The sequence below is a fragment of the Aspergillus glaucus genome (genome assembly GCF_001890805.1).
Source record: "Aspergillus glaucus CBS 516.65 unplaced genomic scaffold ASPGLscaffold_22, whole genome shotgun sequence".
NCBI classification, from domain to species: domain Eukaryota; kingdom Fungi; phylum Ascomycota; class Eurotiomycetes; order Eurotiales; family Aspergillaceae; genus Aspergillus; species Aspergillus glaucus.
Window position 1 is genome coordinate 76,454 of NW_019170474.1, and position 11,069 is coordinate 87,522.

The window sequence follows — 11,069 nt, forward strand, 5'->3', positions numbered from 1 at the left end:
ACAGGGCTTCCCGTCCGCTCAGCCGTACTTAAGCCACACGCCGGCCGGTTAGTAGTTGGGTGGGTGACCACCAGCGAATCCCGGCTGTTGTATGTTTTTGTTTTTGCTGAACGCTCGAGTAAAGCGAGTGAGGCGGGATGAGATTCGGTAGAGAAAACTGTTCATGTTATGATATCGATCGGTGCATTGTTGCCAGCTATACCCTATGTTTGATGCGGTATACCCCAAGGGTTGCGCAAGTACTTTGCAGTGAGAAAGAATAACTCGAAGTCCATTTCTTAAAAAAGCGTCTGGGAGAGTATATTAATGTACTCATGTTTACTCCAAGTGACTCCAACTGATTCCCTGGAACGACTTTCTCTACTCTGGCCACTGGCTCCACGCGGGGAAATTCAACCCTTCAACGCCTCATTACAGCCTAGAAATGGCAAGTACGCAAATATCCACAGTTGGCGTCACAAATGCGCGGCCTGTCCATGTCGGTCCGTGATCTTTGCCGTTGTACACACAGTACATGTCTCCAGTCTTAGTACATGAGGTAAGTCAAGGACTTGCCATGTTGGTCAACTCCATAGCAAGAGGGGATTGTTCCAGGCACAGAATTGACTTTGCCTAACTGTACTATGCTGAGCATTACACACCTGCGATAGGCTCTGCTCATACAATCCGTCCTAAGTGAAAGGAACAGTAAATGATGAACTGCTAGTTTCAAGCATATAGCATGACCCAAATTAAACTGCAAAGTCAGTTCAGACTTTCAACTATTGAGTAATGGAAATTAAGCAGTTTCATGAGAAACAGGATGAGATCAAAGTCTATCTAGGCCCTCAGCTCTACCTAAGATCCACCCCGGACAATTGGGGTTTGGATCCTCACTCGCAAGTTTATTATTAGTGAGGTGGGACGTCAGAGACCAACAATCTCACGGTGTCTCAGTAGTATCTGTATATCCCTGGCAAGTCGGCGATATTCGGAGCGTAGGCTGACTTTTCAGCCTAGTCTACCCTCCCTGCTACCCTTCGCTATATCAACTCGGAGAATAGAAGATAAAAACTCGAAATATATCTTCGCGACAGTACATGCAATTATTATTATTATCATTATTAGTTCTATACTCCCCGTCACCTTAGCGGTATGGGGTGCTGCTGCTAAATACATAAGGGGAAAACCTTGGCGTCGCTAGGCAAGCACCGGGATGAGAAACCCCCTGCTCCAGCACTGTATCTCACTGTCTCCTGGATGTCCCCTAGTACCATTGTAAAGAGGCCTGCCTGGGCAGGGCTTACCGTGTGTTTGATCACGTCACTATGTCCGCAACTCGTTTTCTATCTCCTCCGCTTCCAAAAACCGTCCCCTCTGATTGAATTTGTTGGTTACCACCGTGGGCGAGTGTCCAATAACCTCAAATGTGATTACCGGCATGCGCTTTTGAGCATCCGATGACTTCTCGCCAAAGATACGAAACACTTGAGGTCGGCGTCTGAGATGAGCTAAGAAGACGTCCTGTAGAACGGTCTCTTGGGCAATAACATTGTCCCAACCCACTTGCTTCAGGTATCGGGTAATGGGCACCAAAGCTTCCTCAAGTTCGAAGGAGTTGGTACCTAGACGCAAACGCCAATCCAGACTCGGAATCCCGCCGAGAAAATAGTGACTTATGCCCGTAAGTACACGATTCTGAGCGCTACGCCAGCCGTATAGCTGTGCGATATGTGGCCCAAAGACCTTGTATCAACTAAAGCAGTAGAAATACACGTCCAGGGCCTTGACGTCGATGGGTCGGTGCGGGGCCCATGCCACTCCGTCGACAACGAGGAAGGTGCCAGGAATACTATGAACCAGGTCTGCAACTTGGCGAATTGGATGGATGGTACCGATAACGTTTGAGACGTGATTGCAGGTCACGAGTCGGGTTTTGGGTGTCAAGAGTGGCCTCAATGTCTCTAGTGATAGAACTGGGTCGTAGCCTGGCGGTGGTGCCCACCATTTGATGGCGATGTTCAGATCCTTGGCGAGGGCAACCCATGCTGCGGCACTACCTTCGTGACACAGGTTTGAAACGACAATTTCGCAATCAGAATTGAGTAAGGATTTCAGTGCCTGGCCAAGAGAGCGGAGTAAGAAGGTAGTTGTTTGGCCGAAGGCTACGAGAATTAGATATCCGCACTTAGGAATGGGAAATGGAGGATTTAGATAATGTGATATAGAAGCACTCACCTATTTCATCGGGTTCGGCATTCATGAATGCTGCGAGTTCAGCGAATTTGTCTTCATGTTGCTGCGTCTTCGCGGCACTTGTCGGATCATCATGAACCAGCTCATAGGGGAATGAGGTCATATATCGATGTGTGCTTTCGGCAGCCTCTCGATGCAACACTGTTCCTAATAACCCCGTCCCTGACACGTGAGAGGTATGCACATGACCAGGCCGTCACACATGTCAGAGATCCACTTGGTGACAACGGCTTTGTTAGTTAACTAGTTAACTAAGTTTTATTAAGCTATTAATCCGAATCAGCGGACCTGCAGGCGGTGTGCCAAGGCATAGCCGTTCCTGGTATATCCTGTGGGAGGTTTTCAGTACGGCCGAGCGGACGGGAAGCCCTATGGTCGTATGTACTGTATGTACTGACCATTCATTTGGAAAGGCTTATATACTAGAAATTGAGAGGATATTAATACAGTGGTCGGGCTCCTCCCAATTTGGTAATATTGTGAGCAAATCCTGCGGAGCTATACCACAATATGTTCCCGACAGTGACGATCGTATAAGCTTATATTAAACTAAGGATATATAATTGTGTGTATTCCGGAGCAGCATCTATACTCTGTATGCCCATAAACTACGTAATAGTGTAAACTAGACCAACAAGCTCGATTTAAGACTAGGTGGCTACTTTTCCAAACATACTTCAAACTGGTAAGGGCCCAATTCATATTTCTCTTCTCAACCATATCCAAGTCTAATTCATACTAGCCTCAACTCGACCAGGAAGACCAGAAATAACCGCAATCATGGATCACATGAGGAAAGATGAGCTGTCCGATATGGACAAATTGGAATCCTTAAGAATGTGAAAGTCTTCATATTCTATGAGCTCCAGCCCTCCATTCATCTAGACAATTTGATTTCCTCCATGGTGGAAGGGGTGAGGAACGCAACCCACCAATTGCCATTCATGGCAGGGAATTTCCAAGTTGATGACTCCAGCAAGCTCTGCATTATAACACCCCCAGGAAGCCATATAGAAGTGAATATCCGCCGAACCGAGTCTATGGAGCACAAATCTTTTCCCGCCTCGGCTAAAAACTCATTTTCTCCCAATGATCTGGACCTTACCCAGCTATTGCCCGAAGAGCAAACGGCTGAGAACCCGGTCTGCGCTCTGCAATTAAGTCTCGTTGAGCATGGCATGATCCTAGGATTCAGAATAAATCACGCTGCTGGGGACTGGTCGTCCATTGATACATTCCTGTCTCTTATCTGTCAAAGTAGCAAGGCACATCATGAAGGCCTGAAAATGCCCACCTACACCCCAGACCTCAACAGAGCTCCATACAATGCTCCAGCGACCGACCCGGCTATCTCAAGACAAGACCTGCTAGAAAGGCTCCCAACGTTTTACATTATGGAGAAGAGTCAATTCAAACCAAAGCCATCACCGCCTTCCCAATCAAATATCTACAAGATCTCTGAGCCATCTGTCCAACAGCTCAAAGCACATTGCGCCCCGTATCTGAGCGAGATAGACTACGTGACATCGTACGACTGCATCTTTGTCCTCATCTGGACATCAATCACGCGTGTCCGGCTCCATCTTCACCCAGAGAAAGCCACCTCACTATCGCGCTTCGTCCACCCCATCGATGTTCGCACCCGAGACCCGGAGAACAAAACCTCTGAACGATACTTCGGTAATGCCGTCATTGGATCCCAAGCAGATCCTCTGACTGCTCAAGCCCTAGTATCAGACGGAGACCGAGGTCTCGCAACTGCAGCCACCCTAATCCGCCAATCCATAAACCCTATCAGCCTGTCCTCGATCAACCACATGACCTCCCTCATTGCATCCCTCTCTCCAACGGAGACACTAGCCCCCCCGCGCAGACTTCACTGACATGGACATGTTCATGAACACCTGGTACTCGGGGAGCGCAGAAAAGTATGATATCGGGGCTGCTTCGCTTCCTGTTGCGTTTCGGACGCATTCATCTATGGCAGGAGCTTGCATGGTAATTTTACCGAATTTCTCACGAGGAGCAACGAGGTTCTTCGAAGTTCTTGTACATTTGGCGGTTGAGGAGCATGTCACACTCATCATCATCGCCGAAAAGTCCCCATGTATTCCCTGGAGAGCCTTTTTTGCACAGAGGCAGGTCGTCAAATGCAGGGAGTTCAGCCATTCTGTTCAACAAGCAAAGGACTTTGCGATATGTTGGTGCGATTGGACCTGGCTATGGGCAGATTGGTTTTTACAAAGTCCCAGGATTTACGACCAAATCCTCAACCCCTCTTGTATTAGTACTACAAATCCTAAAATGAGGGAAAGTTATGACGCGTGACTTCACAATACCGCAGCTTTTCGAATTCCTGTTCTTGCAGGAGAAGTTTCCGAGAATTGGTGGGTTGGTTGAAGGGATCCAGCTTTTCCGACAATATGGAGGAGCCCCTGTATACCAACAAAAAGTTTGCAGCTCAGAGAGGTTTAAATGTGACCCATGTAACTTCTTTCTTTTTATTTTGACTGAATTCCTATCTACCTGACTTCATATCCAAAATGGCTATCAAAATCCACTCCGCACATTCGGAAGAAATATCAGCCTGTTCTATTGCGGAGTTTTGCGGGGGCATGGTGATTAGGTGACCGGCTGGGGTAACTAACTATAAATTAAGCACATCATGACCTCCAGCATCATTCACGTATACGCTGTAATACACCACCATGGATCCCATAATAACCTCCCGAAAGGTTGCCCTTTCCACTAAGAACAATCCGCTCTCTGTCAACATTCTGGAAGCCAACTACTCTCCCGCTCGAGATCGACCGCTCATCGTCCTCCTTCACGGCTTCCCGGAACTCGGCTACTCCTGGCGCAAAGTCATCCCCCCTCTCGCCCATGCCGGATATTATGTAGTCGCCCCTGACTGTCGCGGCTTCGGCCGTACCACAGGCCACGATGACCGCTCCTATGAGAAGGTGGATCTATCAACCTTTTCCGTTACTACTCTTGTCCGGGACGTTGTCCTCCTAGTGCACGCGCTGGGCTACCGATCCGTCCGCTGCGTGGTTGGCCACGATGCTGGAGCCGTCACAGCAGCTATGTGTGCTCTCATTAGGCCGGACTTTTTCCAGAGCGTCGTCATCCTCAGCCATCCGTTTAACGGGGCTCCGGAGGCACCATTTAACACCGCGAATGACTCAGGAAAAGAACAAGCCGGAGTCAAAGGAGGCGCTGAATCTTCCGCAGGCGATGTACACAGTGCTCTTGCCTCCCACAACCGCAAACACTATAAATGGTATTATTCCACTGCTCCCGCGAACGATGAGATGAGTCATCCCCCGCAGGGCCTACACGAGTTCCTGCGTGGTTATTTCTATCTCAAAAGCGGATCGTGGAAGGGGAACAAGCCATTTCCATTGCGCGAATGGTCAGCTACTGAACTTGCCCAACTGCCGGGCTATTACATCATGCCGTTGGACAAGACGATGCCGGAGACCGTGGCGGATACTATGTCACGGGAGCCCAAGGAGGATGTCCAGCATTCACACGATTGGCTGTCTGATGAGGAATTGGCAGTTTATGTGGCTGAGTATGAGCGGACTGGGTTTCAGGGAGGTCTCAATTGGTATCGCGTGCGGACGGCCAAGGACGGGAAGTACACGGGAGACTACGAAGTGTTTGCAGGGAAGAAGATTGAGATTCCGTGTTCCTTTGTGTCTGGGAAGTTGGATTGGGGCATTTATCAAGAGCCAGGGGCCTTGGAGAGGATGAGGGATGGGACTGTATGTAAAGACTTCCGTGCGATGAGATTGATTGATGGTGTTGGCCACTGGGCGCCACAGGAGAGTCCTGGGGTGGTGGTAAATGTTATTTTAGAGTTGGTGAGGGGTTTGTAAGTATAACAAGGATAGTTTTTCGTCCATGTATATATTGTCAAGCTGTTGAATAGATATTCTTCCTCAAAGCCAAACATTTCTTCACATTCTCGTTTGCCAAGAGGCAATGCCTGCTTTAGATAGAATCCTCGATGGGGAACTTTGAGGATTTCTATTGTCATTCCAAGGACTCATCGGCTTCTCTTTTAGATATGGGGGAAAACAGTCTCATAGTATCACTTCCTCCCCTTTCCAATCAAAACATAACCCTCTCCTCTCTATCGGTACCCCCTCCGCAAGAACCCCTGATAGCTTCTCTGCCGCCTCGCTCGGGTCCAAGATTTCCCTCCCACCCCAATAATCCTTCGTAAAATCTGTCCTTACAATCCCAGGATGTAAAGCAACCGTCAACGCCCTACCCCGACTGCGTGTGCAGAGATGCAGATCGAACGTCTTCGCCAGTTGAAACACCGATGCTTTACTTGCCCGATAGGAATACCAACCTCCGGGGGAATTGTCCGAAATGGATCCCACCCGAGCGGCCATCATAGCATAGATGGCGTGGGAAGGGAGGTTCAATCCACCCCCCCTTGTCTCCTCGAAGGGGGATGATGATTTAGTTGGCAGGAATGATGCTAGATCTTTCATTAGGAGTAATGTGCCGAGGGAATTGACTTGGAAGCTTTGTAATGCATTGGCTACGTCAATTTGAGAGGGTGACTTCTCGACGTGTAGAATGCCCGGCAGCGTTAGTGCCAAATGTAGTTGCATGTTTGGATAAACATGGCGAATATGAGATGCCATGGAGGAGATGGAAGATTCGTCTGCCACCGGCATTCGTTATGTGAGTCAATTAGTTATATGAAAAACATGAAATACCAGTCACATCAACTCGCAGAACTTGCAATCTTTCCTTGGAATTGATCCCCATCAAAAGTCGGTCGTGGACTTCGTCACAGTTCCGTCGTGCAGTTGCCACGACAGGAAGATTGGAATTTGCTAGGAGATACCGCGCAAAGGCAAATACTAGTCCTCGAGAGGCTGCAGTGACGATACAGAAACCAGAAGATGCCATGATACATATATCTTTGTGAAAGTGATGGGTGCAAATAGATTCAACAAGGGTTGCAGCTTAGCTGTATCCATGACGTTATATCCCGCGGCAACCAAAGGAAAACAAACAATGCATGAAACCGTTTCCTGCTTTTTCTCTTGAAGGATTAGTTGTTGTTTCGGGCGTTTAATGCAGTGAACGATATTACGAATTATGAGAAGTCAACGAAGGAGTTTTTCGAGAGGGTGTTGCTCGGAACGCCTTTTCCGAGAGTGACGGGAGATTATGGGTTTGTTAGGGTTTCGCAAAAGGCATCCGTATCAGAAGTATTATGAGAGTGAATAGACTACCAGTAGAATATATCAGACGGTGAATATATCTATGAGTTATGCCTAGCTAAGCGTAACATCGCCCGACGAATAAAGGGAAAGAAGACTCTAGATATAGAGGTCTTCTATATAACCTACCGCTATTATTAGGTTTATTTGAGATTTTTTCGTTATAGAAGTATAATTATTCAATTTTCTATAGTTTATCTTTAGTCCGCTATTACTAGGACTCGACTAGGCGTACTACTTCTATAGAAAACTTCCCTACTTAATGAGTCGTCCTTAGGTAAACGCAAACGGGGTTAGGCTTTCTAGAGTGACCTTCCTAAATACGTTTCGGTACAACAGCCCTCAGCGGGTCGATTCTTTCTTTGTGTGGGGTGGGGGTTCAAGTCTTGTATTGAATGACTAAAAAACTAACGGTGGCTGTTATGAATATAAAGAATGAAACACTAGTAAATAATAGTCATGGCGATGGCTCAACCGGCGCTCAATGGGCATACTCTCTCATTCCCGGATTCATCTCTATCCCCTTTGGCTTCCTCCTGCAGGCCATACCTACTGTCGTTGTCGAAAAGCCAATGGTGCCGACACCGTCGTTAATTTCTTTCTTTCTTTCTTTCTTTCTTTCTTTTTTTTTGTTTATTATTTGTTCGAGCGTCTTCGAATCCTGCATGGCCAGCCAGATGGAACAGCTGTGAACTGGCTCTTGAATACCCATTCCCTTTTAGCGTCCACTTGCTCAATATCATAGTCTCTGATTAAGGTGGCTGCTAGTTTGGAGAGTTCGAATTGGGCGAGGTTACGTCCGGGGCATTGGTTGTATCCGGCTCCCCACTGTAAAGGTTTGTCAGTGCTAGTTGCAAATTGAGAAGATATTAACACATAGTTACATGAATCAAGAATAAATTAATCTTTTCGGTTTCTTTCTGAAGCCAGCGGTCAGGTTTGAAGCTATCGCAGTCCTCGCCAAAGAGCTTGGGGTTCCGATGGAAGACCCAGGTATTGATACTCAGGATAATCTAGAATCCTTGGTCAGTATTGCTTAACATTGTACCGCATTGTGGGGAGTATTTTTTGGGGGTATCATACCCCTTCTGGGAAGTATCTGCCTGCAATAACCATCCCGCCCTGTGGCACGACTCGAGGAAGACCACCAACAACAGCAGAATGGAAACGATAGGTCTCTTTCAGCTATTGACAAGAGTTATTCAACATAACCATCACATCTGTCTCAGCTGGAGTACCTACACAAGCCTGAAGAAACGGCAAATTTTGCGCCTCATTGTACTGAACTATAGTGGAAAGTTCTCCCCGTGCCTGAGCAGCATCAATCTCATCCCGCACCTGCTGCAAATACACTGGATGACGCAACAGGTAATACACCAAAGCCTGAGCAGTAGCCCCAACAGTATCAGCCCCAGCCCCAATATTACCAACAGCCGCCGCGAAAAGTTCACTCTCTGCCATACGATCTGGATATTTAGCTTGAACATCAAGCCAGCGCTGCATCATATCATTCCTTGTTTCAGGATTATTCTTCCTGGCATCGATAGCCATAAGACAAGTATCGAAGATATGAGATGAGGGCTGAATCCCAATGCTACTAAGCAGCGGGTTCCCCAGCGTCAAATTGTGGAACCAGGTATAATGACCCATGACTGCGATATATAGCGCCAGGGCTTTAGTATTTGCAACAGCACCTCTGATATCCGTACCTGTCTCTATGAAACCAAAGGACTTGGAGAATATTACTTCGCCTAAGACGTCGAAGGCAAAGAAGCTGAACCATTTGTCAAAGTCTACTGCTTCACCGGATTTGCTTAGTTCATCTAGGCGGTCTTTGAGTTGTTGCAGGATTGCGTCGACATGCAGTTCAGATTTGATTATGTTTGAGAGTGCGAAACCGGCAGCGATGTTGCGGGATTTTTCGATGTGGCGGCGGGGGTTTAGTTCAGACATTTGGTTGACGTAGCGGTAGTCTGGTAGACTGAAAATTGCGTACCACGGGCCCTTTTGGATAATTGTTAATATCCAAGTACTATAGTTTGAATATGAGAACGTACTTTGGCAATATTGGCATGCAGAAGTTGCTTGACTGCGTCTGGGTGAGAGACACTGACTTCATTTTCTGCGATGCGGACAAAGTATCCTGTCACTCATATTAGAAAGCGTGCATGAGAAAATGCAAATTTGGTGGATCATACCATGTTTATTATGCAAATGAATAAGCTCTTCTTCAATATGCCCCTTCCATAGCTGATAAACCTGCCATAATTTCGAGAACGATGCCAGAAATGGGCCAGGGATATCTCTGATCGGCGTCCAATATCTCCGCACGATGGCGCGCACAACAACCAAGCCAACGAGCACCAGAGCCCAGGGACTGCGTAAGTCCAGCAAGGCTGACACCACAGGCACAGAGACAAGAGCCATTGTAATCGTAGATTTCAGGCTTACACACTTTGCAATTCAGAACGCAACAAAAGAGCAAGAACATAATTTCTGGGGATATGGGCGGGGGTGGGGGGAGGAGCGAATCCTTTGTGGGGCCGTTGCTTGACAGCTCAAACATAACAAGGCTTGACGGACCGGGATTAGTGGCCAAGTAGAACTTATCAAGGATGAAGTTATCGTTCGGAGTTGAGCTAATACGTTTGCAGGTCTCAAGAGTCGGAGACGAGCCGGGTTGTTGGCTCCCTTTTTAAAGGGATTTTTGTTGGATTTGGGAACAGTTCTTGATCTGTTTATCCTGGGTCTCTGTCGACTCTGAACTGGGGAAATGTGAACAGTTTTCGATTCATTATCTTGAGTATGATGGCTTCATCGCAATATACGGCGGCTTTCCCTCTACAGGATAGCTGGCGCATTCAGAACAACCTCTCGAGCTGCTCTGGAGATATGCCTCAACATACCTCCTCCAATGATCGCATTGGAACGTGCGGCCAAAGAATCATACCTCTGAATTGCCACATCACCTCTTATGGCCACCCTCAGCAAGATATGACATTCCAGCCAATGACCAGCACCAAGGAATGCAAGGGAGCGATGCATGCAATGGGCCACCAGCCCAGACCATGACCCTTTAACATCACCATTAGAACAATGGGAGCAACGAACCGCAATCTCTCAGGACAAGCTGGAGATTATACACCCACATGTGACCCTGCCTTGGTGGGCAGGTCTGAAACCCCATATAGCAGAAACCCAGGAAGCTGCTCTCACAACTCACAATGCCATCTTACAAAGTAGAGCTGATATTATTGTGTACACAGATGGCAGCTTGACAGAACAGGGAGTTGGAGCAGCAGTAGTTTCATCTCTGGGGTGTCAAGCAGTTTGCATTGGCTCTCAAGCTACCCACACTGTATATGCAGTGGAATTACAGGGCATAAAGATGGTGCTTACCCAAATATGCAACTCAAGTGGACTGGAATTGCAATGTTCCTATCAGACCTGTACAGCAACCATCTTCACAGACAACCAGATGGTGATACAAGCATGCTCAGCTCCAGGAAGGTCTTCTGGCCAATATATCCTGAGTGATATTGCATGCACTGCATCTCAACTACAGGAATGTGGCTGGGA

General features: G+C 47.5%; 6 protein-coding genes across 6 annotated transcripts; 3 read left to right on the top strand and 3 right to left on the bottom strand.

Moving 5' to 3' along the window:
- Nucleotides 1-1,305: 1,305 nt before the first annotated feature.
- ASPGLDRAFT_84853 (uncharacterized protein) lies at nucleotides 1,306-2,338 on the bottom strand (the record flags this gene model as incomplete). The annotated part of the gene is made up of 3 exons (XM_022550297.1): nucleotides 1,306-1,725; nucleotides 1,756-2,144; nucleotides 2,218-2,338. The coding sequence occupies 3 exons, from the start codon at nucleotides 2,336-2,338 to the stop codon at nucleotides 1,306-1,308; spliced, it is 930 nt and encodes a 309-aa protein (XP_022397360.1).
- Nucleotides 2,339-2,606: 268 nt separating this feature from the next.
- ASPGLDRAFT_69144 (uncharacterized protein) lies at nucleotides 2,607-4,563 on the top strand (the record flags this gene model as incomplete). The annotated part of the gene is made up of 4 exons (XM_022549331.1): nucleotides 2,607-2,621; nucleotides 3,072-3,984; nucleotides 4,109-4,308; nucleotides 4,372-4,563. 4 exons carry the CDS (start codon nucleotides 2,607-2,609, stop codon nucleotides 4,561-4,563), a joined length of 1,320 nt encoding a protein of 439 aa, XP_022397361.1.
- Nucleotides 4,564-4,910: 347 nt separating this feature from the next.
- Nucleotides 4,911-6,191, top strand: ASPGLDRAFT_51075 (alpha/beta fold hydrolase). The gene has a single exon (XM_022547451.1). The coding sequence runs from the start codon at nucleotides 4,944-4,946 to the stop codon at nucleotides 6,117-6,119; it is 1,176 nt and encodes a 391-aa protein (XP_022397362.1). The 5' UTR covers nucleotides 4,911-4,943; the 3' UTR covers nucleotides 6,120-6,191.
- Nucleotides 6,192-6,326: 135 nt separating this feature from the next.
- On the bottom strand, nucleotides 6,327-7,173 carry ASPGLDRAFT_69146 (uncharacterized protein; the record flags this gene model as incomplete). The annotated part of the gene is made up of 2 exons (XM_022549332.1): nucleotides 6,327-6,922; nucleotides 6,978-7,173. 2 exons carry the CDS (start codon nucleotides 7,171-7,173, stop codon nucleotides 6,327-6,329), a joined length of 792 nt encoding a protein of 263 aa, XP_022397363.1.
- Nucleotides 7,174-7,855: 682 nt separating this feature from the next.
- Nucleotides 7,856-9,937, bottom strand: ASPGLDRAFT_51076 (cytochrome P450). The gene is made up of 6 exons (XM_022547452.1): nucleotides 9,689-9,937; nucleotides 9,548-9,633; nucleotides 8,733-9,494; nucleotides 8,574-8,675; nucleotides 8,375-8,503; nucleotides 7,856-8,318 (listed from the first exon to the last, which is right to left on the bottom strand). Exons 1-6 carry the CDS (start codon nucleotides 9,915-9,917, stop codon nucleotides 8,127-8,129), a joined length of 1,500 nt encoding a protein of 499 aa, XP_022397364.1. The 5' UTR covers nucleotides 9,918-9,937; the 3' UTR covers nucleotides 7,856-8,126.
- Nucleotides 9,938-10,308: 371 nt separating this feature from the next.
- Nucleotides 10,309-10,872, top strand: ASPGLDRAFT_108928 (uncharacterized protein; the record flags this gene model as incomplete). Its single annotated transcript, XM_022539546.1, has 2 exons — nucleotides 10,309-10,420; nucleotides 10,508-10,872. Coding segments are annotated over 2 exons (477 nt in total), but the record flags the coding sequence as incomplete, so codon positions are not given.
- Nucleotides 10,873-11,069: the final 197 nt, after the last annotated feature.